The 21,718-nt window shown below is 43.1% G+C and overlaps 2 protein-coding genes across 2 annotated transcripts in view; both read right to left on the bottom strand.

Annotated features, from left to right (window-relative positions):
* Window positions 1–6,910, bottom strand: part of zbtb24 (zinc finger and BTB domain containing 24) — a 33,475-nt gene extending 26,565 nt beyond the window's left edge. Inside the window, exons 1-2 of the mRNA XM_078212368.1 lie at window positions 6,873–6,910; window positions 3,170–4,149 (exon numbers count right to left, since the gene is read on the bottom strand). Of these exons, the coding sequence (XP_078068494.1) occupies window positions 3,170–4,112 (943 nt within the window). The 5' untranslated portion in view covers window positions 4,113–4,149; window positions 6,873–6,910. The remainder of the gene's footprint in view (window positions 1–3,169; window positions 4,150–6,872) is intronic.
* Window positions 6,911–14,487: 7,577 nt separating this feature from the next.
* The window catches only part of ak9 (adenylate kinase 9), a 370,082-nt gene continuing 362,851 nt past the window's right edge, over window positions 14,488–21,718 (bottom strand). The window contains exons 45-46 of the mRNA XM_078213534.1: window positions 15,435–15,549; window positions 14,488–14,699 (exon numbers count right to left, since the gene is read on the bottom strand). Of these exons, the coding sequence (XP_078069660.1) occupies window positions 14,488–14,699; window positions 15,435–15,549 (327 nt within the window). The remainder of the gene's footprint in view (window positions 14,700–15,434; window positions 15,550–21,718) is intronic.

The raw sequence follows: 21,718 nt of genomic DNA, 5'->3' as shown, positions 1-21,718 counted from the left end.
CTCTCCACAGATGCTGCCAGATCTGCTGAGCTTTTCCAGCACTCTCTGTTTTTATTCCTATGGCTGGAGCTCAGCTCCATTTTGGAAGTTACATAATTTACAGCTTACAGCTGATAATTGTGTTTTCTGACAGAAAATACATCCGAGAATGAGATCATTCAAATGTAACAACTGAAATAAGAAATAACTGAAAGTTAGCTAAAAGAAACAAAACACAAGGTAATACCCACAGTAATTGGATTCGAATGTAAAAAAAGTTTTTTTTTGAAATGTACTCTTTCAAGGGATGTGGGCATCGCTGGCAAGGTCGGCATTTGTTGCCCATCCCTATTGCCCCTCAACTGAGTGACTTGCTAGGCCGTTGCAGAGAGTAGTTAAAAGTCAACCACATTACTGTGGGTCTGGGGTCACATGGAGGCCAGACCAGGTAAGGGCAGCAGATTCCCTTCCCTAAAGGACATTAGTGAACCATCTGGGTTTTTTTTAAACGACAATCGATGATGGTTTCATGTCACCATTACGAGACTAGTTTTATATTCCACATTTATTCACTGAAATTCCACCACCTGCCGTGGTGGGATGTGATTATGAGGCCATCCATTTAAAACTGAATTACATTTTTATGACCTGTGTGTGTTTCAGTTTTCATGAAAACTTGTCAGAGTCTTGATTATTATATATTCATTTACCAATCTACTCAACTTTGCTTAAAGCCCTAAATGCACAGCAATGTGATGTGCGAGGGGTGGGGGAACTTAGGCTTCACAACATTGGAAGGGTCATGAAGATCTGTAACACAGGATAAGGGTTTGATAGTACTGTCCAAGGGTTTCAAAATCTAATGCTTCTCAGGCAGAGGAACAAATTGGAAAACGAGTCATGGAGATATTCAGCATGGAAACAGGCCCTTCGGCCCAACTCATCCATGCCGACCAGATTTCCTAAACTGAACGTGTCCCATTTGCCTACATTTGGCCCATATCCCTCTGAACCTTTCCTATCCGTGTACCTGTCCAAATGTCTTTTAAATGCTATAATTGTACCCGCCTCTACCACCTCCTCTGGCAACTCGTTCCAAAAACACACCACCCTCTGTGTGAAAAAGCTGCCCTCAGTTCCCTTTCAAATCTTTCCCCTCTCACCTTAAACCTATGCCCTTTAGTTTTGGACTCCTCTACCCTGGGAAAAGAGCTTGGCTATTCACCTGACCTATGCCACTCATGATTTTATAAACCTCTAAACCTTCCTCTAATCCTCCCATGCTCCAGGGAAAAAAGTCCCAGCCCATCCAGTCTCTCTTTATAATTCAAACCTTCCATTCCCGGTAACATCCTTGTAAATCTTTTTTGCACCCTTTCCAGTTCAATAACATCCTTCCGATAGCAGGGTGACCAGAATTGTATGCAGTACTTCAAATGTGGTCTTACCAATAGCTTATACAGTTGTAATATAACATCCCAACTCCTGTATTCAATGCTCTGACCAATGAAGGCAAGTGTGACAAACGCCTTCTTTACCACCTTGTCTACCTCTTACACCACTTTCAAGGAACTATGTACCTGCACCCCTAGGTCTCTCTGTTCAACAAAACTTCCCAGGGCCCTACCATTAACTGTGTAAGTCCTGCCCTGATTTGTCTTACCAAAATGCAACACCTCACATTCATCTGAATTAAACTCCGTGTGCCATTCCTCGGCCCAATGGCTCAGTTGATCAAGATCCCGTTGTAGCCTTAGATAACCTTCTTCACTGTTCACTACACCACCAATTTTGTTGTCATCCGCAAACTTACTAACCATGTCTCCTATATTCTCATCTAAATTATTTATATAAATGACAAACAACAGTGGACCCAGCATCTAACCCTGTGGCATGCCGCTGGTCACAGGCCTCCAGTCTGAAAAACAACCCTCTACCACACCCTCTGTCTCCTACCGGCAAGCCAATTTTGTATCCGATTGGCTAGTTCTCTCTGAATCCCATGTGATTTAACCTTACTGACCAGTTTACCATGCAGTACCTTGTTGAAAGTATTGCTAAAGAACAAAGAAAATTACAGCACAGGAACAGGCCCTTTGATCCTCCAACCTACACTGTCCATGCTGCCCATCTGAACTAAAGCTCCCTACCCTTACAGGGATCATATCCCTCTACTCCCATCCTATTCATGTATTTATCCAAATGCTCCTTAAAAGTCACTACTTCCCCCGGCAGTGGGTTCCAAGCACCCACCACCCTCTGTGTAAAAAACTTACCTCGTACATCTCCCCTAAACCTTACTCCTCGCATCTTAAACCTGTGCCCCCTAGTAATGGACTCTTCCATCCCACTGATCATCTACTCTGTCCATGCACTTCATAATCTTGTAGACTTCTATCAGGTCGCCCCCTCAACCTTCGTCGTCCCAGTGAGAACAAACAAAGTTTCTCCAACCTCTTCTCATAGCTAATGCCCTCCAAACCAGGCAACATCCTGGTAAATCTTTTCTGTACCCTTTCCAAAGCCTCCACATCCTTCTGGTAGTGTGGTGACCAGAACTGAACTCTATATTCCAAGTGCGGCCTAACTAAGGTCCTATAAAGCTGCATAAAGTCCATGTAGACAACATCTACCGCACTGCCCTCATCTATTTTCTTGGTCACCCCTTTGAAAAACCCTTACCAAATTTGTAAGATTTCTCATGCACAAAGCCATGCTGACTGTCCCTAATCACTCCTTGTCTTTCCAAATTGCTGTAGATCCTGTCTCTTAGAATCCCCTCCAACAACTTACCCACCACTGACATTAGGCTCACCGGTCTGTAGTTCCTTGGCTTTTCCCTGCTGCCTTTCTTACATAACAGCACAACATTTGCCTCTCTCCAGTCTTCTGGCACCTCACCCTTGGCAAACAATCTCCCCAAACATAGCAGAGAATAAATTTATGGCGTTAGGCACAGCAAATAAATAGCTGTCTATTTGAATAATTTTAAAAATCACATATATAAGCAATCACTGGTACTTACAAAGCTTGTAATCAAAATGATCCAAATATTGAAGAGTTCATGATTGCCATGTGGGAGTTTGTAGAAAGGAGTATCTTAGCCTTTCTGTTACTCTGCTGACCTATCAATTGTCATCGTTTCAATGCTTTCCCAACCACAATAGAAAAAAGCTGATCCACTGCTCACCTGTGTGTGTTCTTCGATGGATGGCCAAGAAGTGGTGATTTTTAAACATTTTGTCACAGTCTTCACATCTGGCCTCCACATCTGGGTACTTTCTCTTCCTCCCTCGCTTCCTCACTTCCTCCTGTTCCTCATCTACTATGCCAAGCTTGTATCCCATTAACTTAATAGGTCTTTGAATTCTACGGTTGCTATAGCGACTGCGACTCACCACTGCTAACTTATGTTCATAGCCGTCTTCTGTCTGAGAAGCTGCTTCAGAGCCACTTTCACAACAGGTTGGTGGTTCTGATGCCTTCCAGCTTTGGCTCCCTTCACTCACTTTACAATGAGCTTCCTCTGCAGGTGCTTCAAATGTGCTTTGATGTTGCTGTGGCCCAGTTGGAGTCCAGTCGTTAACTTCATTCCTTCCTGCTTGTACCTGCTCACATTTCCGAGGCCTCCCCCTCTTGCGTTTTGGCTTTGAGGGTTGATCATCGTTAGCACTGGGTTCCATGACAACCACTTTAATTCCATTAGAAGCCAGTGATACCTTCACTTGTAAATGGTTGTCCTGATAGTCTGAGTATGCTTTGATCAAATCATTCACTTTCAAAACCTGGGCAGTGGTCACAATGTGTTCAATGGACTTTTCAGTGACATTGAGACGACCAGTGTATATGAATTCCAGCACAGCACTGAAAGTATCTGCAGCCATTCCGTTCAGCTCGTAGACAGTCTGGCCTTGCTGGTTCTCATCAGCAAACATTAGAGAGAAATACTCACTGCTCGCAGCAAGCAGTGCTTTGTGTGCTTTGAAGTGAACATCCTCAGCAATTAAAGTGATATCGCACAAGAAATTTCTTTTCCTTTGTTCTTCAAAGTTAGTTAGGACAGTATCTTTGTGAGTCTTAGATTGGATGAAAAGAGGAGGAGGAAGTGGGACACTAGGCAATGTCTCAGCCATCTCAATGATGCTCAGTCAAACATACTCCCTGGCATATCTGCAAATGAAAAAAGTAATTAATAAGTATTGACAGTAGGGATTTTTAATATTGGATTCTGATTCAGCAATACAGATCTCAGATTTGTTTTTTTTTTCCTGGGAACAATGTGGTGCAGGAAGACTTTTTATATGTTAGCTAATACAAATCATCTCAAATTGTTCTTTCCGTCTGTAGCAGACCCACAATCGCCAGTACTTCAACTGTTTTTATGGCTTCCTCCTGACACAACCTCAAGTTTGAAGGAACAAAAATTCTGTATCTTTGTGGCTGGGTATTTTTCATAGTTCAAAATTGCATGTTTCCAACATTGGAATTTCACGAAATGTTATGCTTTACTGAAATCCTAGTGATAAATATATACACTTTGTAAATGTACATGCAACAAAATCATGTGTCTTTCAGTAATCCACTGGATGGCCAACTATGATGTTAAACTCCAAACATAAATTTTGAAATAATCAAATAGGCATTTCAGTAAGTGAGTCTAAATCCCCTTGTTCAATATCCCTCAATCATTGGAGCCTGGCAGTTTCAATCAACTCTGTCCCATCCCTTCAAAATTTAAATACCTCGAACAAATTATCCCTTCATTCTGTGTTCTTAATAAAAGCAGGCTATTCTTTTATTTGCCTGTGCCAGGCAACATCCTTGTCTGTACTACCTCTATTGCCTCAATGACTTCCTTGTGTGCAGCCTAAAACATGTCACTCCAAAGGTGGTCTTACTGTGGTTTAACATAGATTTACCACTACTGCTTGAATATTTCATTCTGTACTTTTTGCTATAAAATCAAGTATTCCACAGAATACCTACAGTGCAGAAATAGGCTTTCCGGCCCATTGAGTCTGCACCCACCCTCCAAAGGAGCATCTCACCCAGGCCCTGCCCTCTGTGCTATCCCCCTAATCCTGTGTATTTACCACCTAACCTACACCAAAGGGACAATTTAGCACGGTCAATCCACCTAACTTGCATACCTTTGGACTGTGGGAGGAAATCGGAGCACCCAGAGGAAACCCAAACAGATACAGGGAGAACATGCAAACTCCACACGGTCCAAACTCCACAAAGCCGGAATTGAACCCAGGTCCTTGGTGCTGTGAGGCATCCTAAGATTTGTTTTTAAAGATAAGCCTTACTCACTTCAGGTACTGCTTTTAAAGAAACAAGTATACAATCTGCATTTCCTCACTTTGGAATGCTATCTGCCTCTTTTTGCCCATTCCATATCACATCGCTATCACTTTGCAGCTTTTTTTGGTTCATAGAATTATTTACTGTACTTTCTATTTTATCACAAGGACATAAAATCCTGCCCACAATGTCTCTGTCCATTTTTCTCTCTACTTATCTATCTTTATTTCTCTATATATCTATCATCCTCTCTTTATTTCCCGCTATTCATTTTTCTCTCTGTATATTTATTTCTTTCTATCCATGTCTCTCCGTCTCTGTCTTATTAGTTTACTTAATAGTGTCACAAGTAGGCATCCATTAACACTGCAATGAAGTTACTGTGAAAATCCCCGAGTCGCCACACGCTGTCAGTGTGTGAGGGGAGAGTTTGCTCTCACTGACCGCACTGTCAGTGTGTCAGGGGAGAGTTTGCTCTCAGTGACGGCGCTGTCAGTGTGTGTGGGGAGAGTTTGCTCTGAGTGACCGCGCTGTCAGTGTGTGAGGGGAGAGTTTGCTCTGAGTGACGGCGCTGTCAGTGTGTGAGGGGAGAGTTTGTTCTCAGTGACCGCGCTGTCAGTGTGTGAGGGGAGAGTTCGCTCTCACTGACCGCGCTGTCAGTGTGTGAGGGGAGAGTTCGCTCTCACTGACGGCGCTGTCAGTGTGTGAGGGGAGAGTTCGCTCTCAGTGACCGCGCTGTCAGTGAGAGGAGAGTTCGCTCTCACTGACGGCGCTGTCAGTGTGTGAGGGGAGAGTTTGTTCTCAGTGACCGCGCTGTCAGTGTGTGAGGGGAGAGTTCGCTCTCACTGACCGCGCTGTCAGTGTGTGAGGGGAGAGTTCGCTCTCACTGACGGCGCTGTCAGTGTGTGAGGGGAGAGTTCGCTCTCAGTGACCGCGCTGTCAGTGAGAGGAGAGTTCGCTCTCACTGACGGCGCTGTCAGTGTGTGAGGGGAGAGTTTGCTGTCAGTGTGTGAGGGGAGAGTTTGCTCTGAGTGACGGCGCTGTCAGTGTGTGAGGGGAGAGTTTGCTCTGAGTGACGGCGCTGTCAGTGTGTGAGGGGAGAGTTTGCTGTCAGTGTGTGAGGGGAGAGTTTGCTCTGAGTGACGGCGCTGTCAGTGAGGGGAGAGTTTGCTCTGAGTGACCGCACTGTCAGTGTGTGAGGGGAGAGTTTGCTCTGAGTGACGGCGCTGTCAGTGTGTGAGGGGAGAGTTTGCTGTCAGTGTGTGAGGGGAGAGTTTGCTGTCAGTGTGTGAGGGGAGAGTTTGCTCTGAGTGACGGCGCTGTCAGTGAGGGGAGAGTTTGCTCTGAGTGACCGCACTGTCAGTGTGTGAGGGGAGAGTTTGCTCTGAGTGACGGCGCTGTCAGTGTGTGAGGGGAGAGTTTGCTGTCAGTGTGTGAGGGGAGAGTTTGCTGTCAGTGTGTGAGGGGAGAGTTTGCTCTGAGTGACGGCGCTGTCAGTGCGCGCGGGGAGCGGCCTCGCGGGGGGCGGCAGCGCGCACTCGGCGGTTAAAGGTGAACATTTGAAAGGTTCCGCTGCTGGAGCTTACCCGCGCGACACGACAAGATGGCGGCCGGTCCCGAGAACAAAGTCTCGCGAGACCGAGGAGCTAACAGCCTGGCACCACCAGGGGGCAGCAGAGAGCAGAGCTGTGTGAATCGCCCCTGTGGAGCTGGACACTGTTTCACCAAGGCAGAATTTGCTGCAAGCCATGTAGGACATGTTAGGGCAACTGAGCAATTGTTTGGTCATAAAGGTAGATTTACTGCTTGGCAATTGCAGGGCCGATGCCAGAGTGCAAACTACCCCACGTGAACCTTCAGCCTTGTGACCCTCCAGAAATAACCTTTGAAAATGCATGCAGTAAAATGGCACTAACATTTGTTCCCCATATTCTGCTGCATACTCCCCCAGTGCCCGCTCTCTACATTTGTGTGCTTCCACACCTTACGCCAGGTTTCAACATCCACATCATCACATAATTATCCAGGAGCATTCTGATTTGTTGGAAGCACTGAGAAAATAGACATTTTTGATTAACCCACTTCCTGCACATGGTAAAGCCTGTTTCTTTACTTATTTCATTCATGTTCATTTATGGGGATATGGGCATCTCTGCTCTTGTTTGCCATCCGTAATTGCCTTTGAACTGCCCATTTCAGAGTCACATGTAGGCCAGATTTGTTTCACTAATGCCCCCTAAAGGACATTAGTGAACCAAGTGGGATTTTACCACAATGGTTTCATGAGGGGGGCAGATTTGCCACCCCTGTTTTCGGCAGGCAGGAATGGTGAAATGGCCAGAGAATCCAATGGAAGTCCCAAAATGATTTTTACACTGGTGAGATTTCCCACTGAGATTGTTTCTGCCCCCTTGCCAGTGATATAATGGGGTTCCCATCATGAAAGGTCATTTACATCGGCCTCCCCGCTGGATCAACCCCCATTTGGGGAATTCAGCGGGGTTTAAAATGTGTTTTGTAAAATGGGGAGCTGGCAAACAGAACCCACCAGGTTCTGAGAGGGTCATCCCCAGGCAGTACCCCTTGGTATATGTTGGGAAAAGCTGACAGTGAAGCCAGCAGGAAAGGCCCCACTTTTCCCTGAGTTGGCACTTATAGAGTCGTAGAGGTTTACAGCATGGAAACAGGCCCTTTGGCCCAACTTGTCCATGCCGCCTCTTTTTTTAACCCCTAAGCTAGTCCCAGTTGCTGGCATTTGGCCCATATCCCTCTATACCCATCTTACCCATGTAACTTTCTAAATGCTTTCTAAAAGACAAAATTGTATCCGCCTCTACTCCTACTTCTGGCAGCTTGTTCCAGACACAGCACCCTCTGTGAAAAAAATTGCCCCTCTGAACCCTTTTGTATCTCTCTCCTCTCACCTTAAACCTATGTCCTCAAGTTTTAGACTCCCCTACCTTTGAGTTAGTCAAAAAATGAGGAAATTCCATTCATGGCCATCACGAGACCTTTAATTCCAGACAGATTTTTTAATTGAATTCAAGTTTCACCATCTGCCATGGTGAAATCTAAGCCCAGATCCAAAGGACATTATCCTAACCTCTGGATTATTACTCCAGCGATGAGATCAATATATCACCCCTTCCCCTTATGCAATTGCACAAATAGAGAAGCAACTTCTAAACAACAAAAACTTTTACATTTAAATTCTTTATATTTTTATTTTCTAATTGATTTTGATCCAATGTGTGAAAAGATGTCATTCACACTGTGTGGTATACCAATTGCTGCTGATCTATTGATTATCCATTGACCCCAGGTAGACTCTTTTTCTCTTGGATTTTTTTCTTTCTCCCTCTGGCCCGGCCCTGGCCTCCTCCAAACTGCTAATGTGTAACTGTGAACCCATCGTCTCCCTGCATTCATTCAGCTTTTCCAGCCTGTTCAAGCACTTGGTGTCCATGGGAAACTGTGACTGAGTGCAACTCCTTCAAACACAGCCACAACACAGCAAACCTCGAGAGTCAGAATGTGTGATTGGAAGAGTAGCTCTGCCTTTCAGTATCCACTGGAGTTTGGAACATTGAGAGGTGATCTTACTGAAACATCCTGAGGGGACTTGCCAGGATAGATGTTGAAAGGATGTTTACTGTGATGAAAGCGACTAGAACTAGGTGTTATAGTTTAAAAAATAAGGAGGATCCCATTCAAGGCAGAAATGAGGAAAAATGTTTTCTCACAGAGTGTCGTTTGTCTGTGGAACTCACTTCCCAGAGAACAGGTGAGGCAGGGTCATTGAATTTTTGTAAGATAGAGTTAAGTAGATTCTTGAATGACAAGGAGGTAAAAGGGTATAGGAGGCAGACAGGAATTTAGAGCTGAGGCCACAGTTAAAACAGCCATAATGATATCAAATGGCAGAACAGGCATTAACTTCCTGCTGCTAATTTGTAAGTATGTTTGTCTGTACTTCTGTTGTATGCACGTAGAACCATCACAAACACATGCAGATACCTTTTAAATGAGTTGAGGGCTGTAGTCTCTACTGCCCTTTTAGCGAGTGAGTTCCAGACCCCTCTTAGTAACAATCAATTCTTATTTCCCTTTAAATCCTTCTACCAATCATTTTAAATCTATGCCCCCTGGTTAGTGACCTCTCTGCTAAGAGAAATAGGTCATTTCAGGCTCCTCACAACCTTGTACACCTCAAGTAAAGCTCCCCTCAGCCTCTCTGTTCCTAAGAGAACAGTCCCAGCCGATATAATCTTTCCTCATAGCTGCAGTTTTCCAGTTCTAGCAACATCCTTGTATCCTCTCTAGTGCAATTTTATCCTTTCTGTAATGAGGTGACCAGAACTGCACACAGTACTCAAATTGTGGCCTAACCAGTGTTTTATACAGTTCCAGCATAACCTCCCTGCTCTTATATTCTGTGCCCTGGCTAATAAATGAAAGTGTCCCATATGCATTCTTAACCATCTTGTTGGCCTGTCCTGCTACCTCAGGGATCTGTGGACACACAGTCCGAAGTCCCTCCTTCCTCTGCACCTTTCAGTATTCTTCCATTTATTTGCCTTGTTTGACAATCCCAAATATATCAGCTCACATTTCTCCAGGTTGAATTCTATTTGCTACTTTTCTGCCCACCTGACCAGTCCATTGATATCTTCCTGGCAGTCTACAGCTTCCCTCCTCACTATCAACCACACAACTCATTTTTGTGTTGTCTGCAAACTTCTTGATCATGCCCCCTATATTTACATCCAAATCATTAATGAATAACATAAGAAGCAGGGACCAAGTACTGAGCCCATGTAACCCCACTGGAAACAGCCTTCCCATCACAAAAACACCTGCCTACCATTACCCTTTATTTCTTGCCACTGAGCCAATCTTGTAGCCAGCTTTCTGGATTGCACAGGCTTTTATTTTTTTTAACCAGTCTGCCACATCTAAAGCATTGCTAAAATCACCATATCAACTACACTACCTTCATCATCCTCCTTGTTACAATCTCAAAAATTCCAATCAAGTTAGCCAGACACGATCTTCCCTTAACAAACCTGTGCTGATTACCCTTGATTACTCCATGCCTTTCTAAGTGATAGTTTATTCTGTTTCTCAGAATTAATTCCAATAATATTTCTAATAATTAATCCAATAATATGGGCGGCACGATAGCACAGTGGTTAGCACTGCTGCTTCACAGCTCCAGGGACCTGGGTTCGATTCCTGGCTTGGGTCACTGTCTGTGTGGAGTTTGCACATTCTCCTCGTGTCTGCGTGGGTTTCCTCCGGGTGCTCCGGTTTCCTCCCACCGTCCAAAGATGTGCAGGTTAGGTTGATTGGCCATGCTAAAATTGCCCCTTCGAGTCCTGAGATGTCTAGGTTAGAGGGATTAGTGGGTGGGATATGGGGATAGGGCCTGGGTGGGATTGTGGTCGGTGCAGACTCGATGGGCCTAAGGGCCTCTTTCTGCACTGTAGGGTATCTATCTATCTATCTAATATACCCACTTCTGAGATTAGACTGATTGGCCTATAATTATTCATCCCTCACTCCATTTTTAAACAGAGATACAATGTTAGCAGTCCTCCAAAACGACAGCTGTCTCCAATGAGGATTGAAAAATTGATGGTCAGAGCATCTGCTTTTTCCTCCCTGGCTTCTTCTAACAGCCTGGAATACATTTCATCTGACCCTGTTGATCTATCCACTTTAAAGGATGCTAACCCCCTATAGGGAGAGAGGAAGTATTATCACATCCAATATTTCATTCTCTTCTTCCTTAACAACAATGTCTACATCATCCCCTCAGTATTCATCAAAAACAATATCCACATTTTCCACCTCTACACATAGGGCTGAATAATACCCTCCATGCCAGTGGGCAGGAGTCAGACCCGGAAGTGAGTGGCTCACTAATTCCCACTTCTGCCGTTCCAGGATGCAACACCCACTGACAGGGTTCCAGCTGGCAAAATTTCAGGAAGGTGGCCTGTTTGTCTAATGGGGTTGAGAGGTCAGGATGTGTTGGTTCAACCTGGCAGGCTGTGACCCTGGCTTTTGCAGCCAGGTCAATAATTTAAAGGGGTGTCTGGCATGGAACTATATCAGATGTGCCAGGGATTGTAGCTATCCGGAAGGCAGAGAATTTTCAATTCATTTTGATTGTTTTCACAAAGGGGCAGAATTAAGGACCTTTAGCAGTGAAGACACAGCCATGGCATGCTTTCGAAACATAACCATGATGGAAATTGAGATGTATGGAGCAGCCATAGATGATCTCTCTGATAAGGAAAATGAGTCCTTCTCATCCATAGATGGCTGAGAAAGGGAGCAAGGTGATAAGAGAAGAAGACCCAAAGCAACCCAAGGACTCTCAGCAAGCCCTCCTCCAGGCCTTGAGTAACAAGCGACAGGTACAAATGCCTGGAGTTGGGAAGCAAAGATCTCCCAATATGGCCAGAGCAGCCTGGATGGAGGTGGCTGCAGAGGTTAGTACTGTTGGGTTCGTGCCAAGGACAATGAGGTAATGCCAAAAGAGGCTCAATGATCTCTTAAGATCTGCAAGTGTGAGTAAGTCTCCACTGTGGACATGAGTGTACCTGGAAGGTGATGGGAGGGTTCCAAGTGGGGAATGCCTGTGTAACAGAAATCAGAGGCAACATGAATCATGAATGACACTAATCGTGGTTCTGAGGACTATGTAGGAGTAGTGTTGGAGGTTAGCAGGATATGGAGGGATGAGGTGTGGAAGGCACACAAGGCTATTGGCTGCTAATCATTGTGCAGACTGTGGAGTTCTCACAAGTGTAAGATACGAGTATTCCCGAGAATCTAATTAATCACACCTTCACAGTTCATTACAGAAGAGGCCCTACAACAAGCCAGGGAGGGGAGCAGGACAGAAGGCGGTTTTGCCAACCTGGCCATCCTGACTCCAGTAGAGGTGGCTCTGGAGCTGAGTGACTGAAGAAGTTCAATTGGCAGAGTTGCGATTGGAGGAAGTCATCGGGGTGCTAAGATTGCAAGGAGCATTATCAACAGTTGAAAGAGAGAGGTGTTAAAAGGGCTAAGGGGAAAGTGCATGATACAGTTATGAATGGCCCATCGATGTTATGTGTTCAAAGGTTCTCATGGATCAGGGAGGAAATAGTGTCAGCATTGTAGAATTTATTAAATGCTAACAAAGAGTAATATCTCATTCTGCATGTAATCCCAGCCTAGTAGATTTGTGTCTTCACATACACCATGTAGGTAGAGAAAGGCCATAACCTGCCCTTCATTTTTGACTCCCGTGCAGGTGAATCATTGACTGCTGTGACTGCAAGCCTCAAGGGATCCACACTGGTTTCTCAGGGGGAAGAGGAAGTCTCAGAGGATGCAGTGTCACATATTCTCCCTGCAACAAGCACCATAGAATCACAGAATCCCTACAGTGCAGAAGGAGGCCATTCAGCCTATCGAAACTACACCGACAACAATTCCACCCAGGCCTTATCCCAGTAACCCCCACAAATATACCCTGCTATTTCCCCTGACAGTAAGGGACCATTTAGCATGGCCAATCAACCTCATTTGCACATCCTTGGACTGTGGGAGTAAACTGGAGCAACATGCAAACATAGGGAAAATAGTAGTTAGCACTGCTGCCTCACAGCGCCAGGGATTCGGGTTCGATTCCCGGCTTGGATGACTGTCTGTGTGGAGTTTGCATGTTCTCCCCGTGTCTGTGAGTGTTTCCTCCAGGTGCTCCGGTTTCCTCCTACAGTTCGAAAGATGTGCTGGTTAGGTGCATTGGCCATGCTAAATTCTCCCTCAGTGTACCTGAACAGATGCCAGAGTGTGGTGACGAGGAGATTTTCACAGTAGCTTCATTGCAGTGTTACTGTGGTACTTGTGACTATTAAAAATACTTTTTAAAAACTTACTTAACGTGCAAACTTTACACAGTCACCCGAGGCCAGAATTGAACCCAGGTCCCTGGCGCTGTGAGGCAACAGTGCTAACCACTGTGTCACCGTGCCACCTCTGTTAGCTTTAGTTGCTTATTAGATAGCAAAGAACTAATCTCTGGATGATGGAGGCTGTGTTTGTTTTCACAGTTGTGTGGAACAGTCAAAAGCATGGTGGCTGATTGCTGGAGTGATACTAAGCCCAATAAACGTCCTGAACAAGAAGCACTTATCATTTTGATTTGTAACAATAACATGTAACTCACTCAGTTTTCTAGCCGATTAAAATGTCACAATTGAGACAGTTTTCCAGCTGAGAAATATTATTGGTTCCATAGAATCAGGTAGAGGACGTGTGAATTGTTGCTATGTCATATTTAGGTCTAAGGAATTACCAACCTACTGTTCTTGTAAACCTGGGTCCAGGCTTTTGAACTCAGCAATCAAGGTGGTTAAGAGCTGAAACAGGCCTCTCCGTTCTGGCTTTCTGCAGTCCACAATATGTAAAACCTTATGTATGTGCACTTAGTTAACTTCCTACAGAAAATACCAGTGCTTACATTACATTCTCTGTAGAAACACATTAGTACTGAATTCTTTTTTATTGTTATCTGCTCATAAAGCCAAAGTAGATATAGTGGTATTACCATTTATCTCAAGTGAATACTCATTCTTAATTCTAAATGCAATCTATATATTTTAACAATTTTTAAAAATCAGAATAAAGCAATGAAATCTGAAAATCTTTAGAAGGGTGCAACAAGTACAAAAGGATTGTATGCTATGGTAGTGCAATATGAAACACATTGGGATATTAATATATTGCTGTTTTAGAAATCAGAAAGTTTCATGGCTGTGATTCTCTGCAAAAAAATCTAAGCTAGATTATCACAGGCAGGGAGGGAGTAGGTACTTAACTGGAGCAATCAAGGGGCAAAAAGCAAAACAAACATTACCAGGCTGCTCTTTATACACCTCCTGAGGGCTAATTAGGTAATGGCACTAATAAAATGGGAACAAGATGGCTATCCACTTTTGTGGATGGATAAAAACTCATGCTATGGAGACAATAAACATAAAGCAACATTGTGGACTATTCTAAAATATGATATTAAAATCTATAATTAACAGTGTAACATCTGCCCCTTATTGAAGAACCAACAGGAATCGTAGAATGCAAAGGTTTATGACTGATGGTTCAATTTGAAAAATGGTGACATTCTCAACAAAGACTGTCTCCCTAAAGAGCACCAGCTAATGTAGGGTTCAGATGTTTGAGTGCTAGGAAAGTTTGTAATTTGTGATCAAAGTCAATAGGTCTATCTTTGGGCTCTTTGTACTTTCTGGTCATCTTTGATCCAAGGTAACTGATAAGTTCACAGTGTTCTTCATACTGCTCCAGCTTCTTTTTGTATTTCTTTTTCACATAATCATAGCTTTTTGGATTGTGTGCTGGAAACAGAAACAGTTAAAAGTAAAATCATTTTTGTCCTATAAATCAATGCTAATTATTTTCATTAGACTTTTACACAATGTATCTGGCTGGTTTAAAATTGTAATGTTGAACATAATAGGAAATATAGTTGGAGCAGTCCTGCAGCTAAGACTGAATAATGTAATAACATCCACTTACAGAAAATATTTGTGATTTGTGTGATAGCAGAACATTTTAGGCAATTTGTACCTATGGAAACCTATTCTGTAAAGGTATGCTCTGAAACACTTACTTTTCACAAGTTGGCTCCTTGATTAAGGATTGGCTGGCGAGCTGTTGCATGTCACAAAATAACTAGCTTTTGCATGGTATATGTTAAGTGCAGCAGTATGTTATGTCACCAAATTGCTTATAGATATCAGAGAAAGCAACAACCTTCCAAAAAACAGCTGGAAAGATTTGAGTTTAAATTTAGCCAAAGGAAAAAAAACATTTAAAATGGTGCTTGAAATCCTTTCATAAAATGTGCCAGCATTAGAATGTCTACTGAGTAATCGTAGTTGACTGCAACATCCCTCAGCGATAGATACTATTGATACATTGCTCCATTAAAAAAAGTTATCGCTGTCTATGTGTGAAGAATGATTGCTTATTGCTTTGACAAGGCTTGTATAAATTGGAATCAGATATTAGTTTTATTTTTACATTCATGATATTTTATTTAATGTATGATATCTAACACAATTTGTTACCTTTCAAATGGAAAGAAATGTAGAGAAGTGCAGATTTCTTCACACTTAAGAAGGGATATTTTGGCTTCAGACAACCTACAGCTGTCAATGCTTTAATTATTGATAGTGCCACACCCTAGAAAATAGCAATTTTAGATAATAAATGTTGATATTTAGTTTTCTATGCATACAAATCAAACATATCACTGATGCAATAAGATTTTAAAAATAGTATAATGTTCATGCATCAGGATGCACTGATGAGGTATCTTATGCATATTGAACCATAGACTGATACAAAGATATGGGGCAGAATTTTCTCCAGAAAATTTTAAGGGTGCAATCTTTCCGGCCAGCTGCACCAGTCGACCATCGCAATGGGCCGGGAAAATAGCATGCGAGGCTTTTGCACTGGTCTCGTGTTTGAAAGCCACCTTCCCGGCCATGTTTAAGGGCACAAAGCTGATTTAAATATAAATGTCACCATTTGAATGACGTTAACTTGTCCGTCACGGCCATTCTCAGCCCCCCAGACATTTCCTCCCTCGTCGGCGAGAGGTCTTTAATGGGGACCAGGCGTGATGACCATGCTGTGGTGTGGTGGGGGGAGGGGGAATTGGAGGCCATTGAAGGCCCTTAGGTGGTCGTGGGCATGACAGGGCAGTGCCCATTGGGGGGATGCAAGGAAGCTCTGTAGGGGGGGAGGTAAGGGGTGAATTCTAGTGGGGGGAGACAAGGGGTGTGATTGGCAAAAGCGGGGGCTGAGGAGAGGGTGGGCCGTGGAGGGGGTTGTGACAGGCGGGACTCATCAGAAAGGTCCCGATGCTCCGATGCTAGAAACCCATGTTGCCATGGGGGTGGGGGGGGGGGGGGGGAGGGGGGAGTGGGGGGAGGTGGGGTGGCGATGTCTGTGGGGTAATGGCTGGAGATCTCCCAGTGCACCCCACTTACTGGCGTGAAACTCCCAACTATGGAAAACATTGACAAGAGTGTGGGAACATTGCACAGGGTAGTTTTGAATATTCCTTATCGTATACTGTAAAGCAAACATATACCAGTAATGCTTTCCTTTAACTGATTGAATGCAAGTAAGATTATAGTCAGAATGTAATGATCAGGCCATCTTTACCTGACATAAATAAAAATGGCAAATTATGGCATCAACAGCTTACTTTTAAATAATGTCTTCAGCATAAAAAAATGTCTTAAGTAATTTCACACAAGAATTATCAGACAAAATCACCACTAACCCGAAGGTTTCATTAGGGCAGCACTGTGGCACAGTGGTTAGCACTGCTGCCTCACAGCGCCAGGGACCCGGGTTCAATTCCCGGTTTGGGTCACTGTCTGTGCGGAGTCTGCACGTTCTTCCCGTGTCTGCATGGGTTTCCTCCGTATGCTCCGGTTTCCTCCCACAGTCCTGGTTAGGTGCATCGGCCATGCTAAATTCTCCCTCAGTGCACCCGAACAGGTGCCGGAGTGTGGCAACTAGGAGATTTTCACAGTAACTTCATTGTGGCATCATAGAATCATACAGTGCAGAAGGAGGCCATTCGGCCCATTGAGTCTGCACCAACCACAATCCCAATGTTAATGTAAGCCAACTTGCGACACTAATAAATACATTTTTAAAAACAGTAGGGTGTGCCAAGAGCAGCAGCAGCTCGAGTTCCGCATTTTGGTGTTTGAGCATTAGCTGGTGTTACTGCACATCCTGGAGGCTGAGAGCTGCAGGAATAGCAGCTTAACTGTATGTAGGCAAAGAAAGACACAGTTCAAGGGAAATTAGTGATGAACACATCCTGTGAAATAATAAAGAAAATAATGTTTAACTTGATCCAAGTTTCTTGATGAGGTAATAGAGAGAATTGATAAGGGTAATGTTGTTGACGTGGTATCGTCACGATGATGGAGAAAAACTTCAAATTACCAACAGACATATTGAACTTTTAAATAAGATGAGTGCTTTTAAAAATGGATATACAAGCCAAAGATGGCTGAGAATGTTAATTCTGGGAATGTAAATTCTATCACTGTTTAAATTGCTCTGGGGTGGGTGAAACGAGTCACAATGGAATATCACACCCCCTTTCTAGATAAGGATATACCAAAAGCACGAAAGCCACAGCCAAACTAACTGCTATTTCATGTGGAGATAATAAACACTGATTATTGTCTCATCAGGAAACAAACATATCCTGTAAGCAATGCCCCAAAACCGGTTTGTGGATTTTCGCCTTCCAGGAATATACAAAAGACTGACAAAAGCCAGCTACAAAACTTGGTCAGTGTGGACTAGTGCTAGCTGTGTGATACAAAACCAAAACAATGGCAGAGTTCGCCCCTGTTCTGGCTGTTAAGTAAGAACACAACTCTCACTCTCTGATTGCTGAAGCAAGTCAAGTCAACAAAGCAACAGCTGAAAAGGAAGCTGGACAACATCTCAGCTAAACTGCAGGATGCTGGAATTTTGAAACCAAATATTCAACTGCTGAAGTCAGCACCACTGGATTCACTAATCTCAACGGCTGTAATCTTTCACCATTTACTCACAGACAAGTCAAGGACTGATTTGCATATTTTAAAAAACTTTTCAGAATCAATTCTCATTTCTAATTTGTTTGAATGTGTTTACGTGTTTTATCATTTTCTCCTGTTCAGTAGTCAATCAACTACTCTTTGACACAAGAAAGCCTGGTTAAATTGGCTCCTTCTGAAACATAAATATATTGGGCAGGAGAAAGGTATCCGCAAGGGAGGGATCCTTTTTGAAGTAATCTTGTTGCAAGGTGGTTGAATAAAGGGAGGGAGTCAGTTCATTCCTCCGCACCAATAATAATTCAGGGGTATCCCATCCGGAATTTAATAAATTGAGTATTCTTATCTGGGATAATAGATTTGAGGAACCTTGCTTGGGGACTGGTCATAACAAATTGGAGGCTGGCATTGTTCCCACAGAATGAATTAGAGTGGGGAAAGTAAATTGTTCCTTTGAAACCATTTTAAGAAACTGCAAAAAGGATTTCTTGAGTCTGTACTAGTAAAGTCTAAAAATGTCCACTATTGGTGCCAGTATTTCTCTAGAAGAACCAGAGAATGTTAGTTTTGAGGATTTAAAAGTTCATCTTTTGAACAGTTAAAAGATATAGCGATGCATTTAGGATTAGAATTTTACCCAAAAGCCAGAAAACACGAACTTTTTAAAGGAATGGTTAATGGTCGACAGGAGGACAATGAATCAGTGCCCCACAAGGCTGTGTCCTCAGCCTCCTACTATACTCCTTATACACCTATGACTGTGTGGCCAAATTCCCCTGCAACTCAATTTTCAAGTTTGCTGATAACACCACCATAATGGATCAGATCTCAAACAATGACGAGACAGAGTACAGGAATGAGATAGAGAATCTGGTGAACTGGTGGGAAGACAATAATCTCTCCCTCAATGTCAACAAAACGAAGGAGATAGTCATCGACTTCAGGAAGCGTGGTGGAGAACATGCCCCTGTCTACATCAATGGGGACAAAGTAGAAATGTTCGAGAGCTTCAAGTTTTTAGGTGTCCAGATCATCAACAACCTGTCCTGGTCCCCCCATGCCGTCACTATAGTTAAGAAAGCCCATCAACGCCTCTACTTTCTCAGAAGACTAAGGAAATTTGGCATGTCCGCTATGAATCTAACCAACTTTTCCAGATGCACTACAGAAAGCATTCTTTCTGGTTGTATCACAGCTTGGTTTGGCTCCTGCTCTGCCCAAGACCATAAGAAACTACAAAAGTCATGAATGTAGCCCAATCCATCACTCAAACCAGCCTCCCATCCATTGACTCTGTCTATACTTCCTGCTGCCTCAGAAAAGCAGCCAGCATAATCAAGGACCCCACACACTCCGGACATTCTTTCTTCCACCTTCTTCCATCGGGAAAAAGATATAAAAGTCTGAGGTCACGTACCAACCGACTCAAGAACAGCTTCTTCTGCCATCAGACTTTTGAATGGACCCATCTCGCACTAAGTTGATCTTTCTCTACACCCTAGCTATGACTGTAACACTACATTCTACACTCTATCCTTTTCTTCACTATGAACGGTATGCTCTGTCTGTATAGCACGCAAGAAACAATACTTTTCATTATATACCAATACATGTGACAATAATAAATCAAATCAAAATGGATAGCATGGCAGTAGAGAGATTAAAATTTGAGCAGCAGAAATTGGAATTTCAGGACAAGAAGGAAAAGGAGTTTCAAGCAAAGTTGAGTGGCAGAAATCTTGCTGTGTCCCTTGATGACACTATTAGCTCAGACTTAAGGGTTGAGGCAACGCAGTTCACTCAATTAATCTCTAAGTTTGATGAAGTAGAGTTGGAAACCTTCTTTATCTCTTTCAAGTGGCTAGCACAGCAGTTAAAGTGGTCATTCCAACATTGATCTTTATGAGTGCAGAGGAAACTTTCAGCCTGAGGAAAGTGCCACTGACTATGAGGCAGTAAAAAGCGCTATCTATATTATCGATACATGCAGCACCTGCTTCATATATTACTGTGGTATGTCCACAGTGAAAATGTTCTGCTTAGAAAAACCAGGGCTGGAGATGTTAAAATACTAAAACAAATGGTAAAATAGATGTAATAAAATTATCCACCATAGATCAGAACAGTTAATGAGCTGGAGACACATCAAATAGACTTTGGCTATAATCCCATCATCATTGATAAGCGTGTAGCAAAATAGAAATATTAATAAGACTAAAAAACAGCCAATTTTATTACTAAAAAGAAAAATATTTTTAAAAGGATTGAACTAAACTAAAACATCAATAAAATATAATTAAACGGTTAAAAAGTGATTCTAAAATGCAAAATTAGTTGTCTATAAATATTTGTAACATTTTGATCATTTGTAGTACTGCAAGACTGGAAGTTTGCTCAGCAAAAGTTTTAAAATTGGTAATATTAAGAAATTTCATCAGGGAGTCATTCGGCCTATCTTGTCCATGCTGACCTAAAAACATAGTTACCACTGATGCTTCACAGCACCAGGGTCCTGGGTTTGATTCCTGGCTTGGGTCACTGTCTGTGTGGAATTTGCATGTCGTCTGCGTGGGTTTCCTCCGGGTGTTTTGGTTTTCTCCCACAGTCCAAAGATACGCTGGTTAGGTGCATTGGCCATGCTAAATTCTCCCTCAGTGTACCCGAACAGGCATCGGCGTGTAGCGACTAGGGGATTTCCACAGTAACTTCATTGCAGTGTTAATGTAAGCCTACTTGTAATGCTAATAAATAAACCCAGGTGCCCTTTCTAATCTAGTTTCTAATCCCATCTTCCTGCACATGGCCCATAGCCCTGCAATTTACAGCACTAAAAGTGCAGATCTAGGTACTTCTTGAAAGAGTTTAGGGTCTCTGCCTCCACCAGCAACTCAGGCAGCAAATTCCAGACAATCATCACCCTCTGCATAAAAAAGTTTTTCCTCATGTCTCTTCTAATCCTTCTGTCACTTAGCTTAAATCTATGACCCCTGGTGTTTGAACTCTCTACCAGGGGAAACAGGTTTCTCCTGTCTACTCTCTCCCTACCCCTCACAATTTTGTCTACCTCAATCATGTCACCCCTCAGCCTTCTCTGTTCCAAGGAAAACAATTCCAACCTCTCCAATCTCTCCTTGTAGCTACAATTCTCTCGCCCTGGCAGCATTTTAGTAATTTTTTTCTGCACACTCTCCAGAGCAATTACATCCTTCCTATAATGTGCTGACCAGAACTGCACACAATACTCCAGGTATGGCCTCACCAGTGTCTTATACAGTTTCATCATTATATCGCTACTTTTGTATGCTATACCTTTGCCAATAAAGGAGAGCATTCCAAATACCTTCTTTACAACCTTATCTACCCGCACTGCTAACTTTAGCTACCTGTGCACTTGCACGCCAAGATCTCTCACTTCATCTACCCCTCTCAGTATATTCCCGTTTATTGTGTATTTCCTTTTTAGTTTCTGATCTCCTTAAATGCATTACCTCACACTCCTCAGAGTTGAACTCCATCTGCCACTTTTCTGCCCATTCCACTAATCTATCTATATCATTTTGGAGCTTAGAGCTTTCCTCTACACCATCCACTACACAGCCATTTTTTGTGTTGTTTGCAAATTTCCCAATTATGCCCCTCATGTTCAAGTCTAAATCGTTAATATATGAAACAAACACCGAGTCCTGTAGAACACCACTTGGAACACTTTCCATTTGCAAGAGCAGCCATTACCCTTTGTTTCCTGTTACCTGGAGAGACTTTAAACT

The sequence above is a fragment of the Mustelus asterias genome, chromosome 5 (genome assembly GCF_964213995.1).
Source record: "Mustelus asterias chromosome 5, sMusAst1.hap1.1, whole genome shotgun sequence".
NCBI classification, from domain to species: domain Eukaryota; kingdom Metazoa; phylum Chordata; class Chondrichthyes; order Carcharhiniformes; family Triakidae; genus Mustelus; species Mustelus asterias.
The sequence above is the reverse complement of the archived record's forward strand: the minus strand, read 5'-3'. Positions and strand labels throughout refer to the sequence as shown.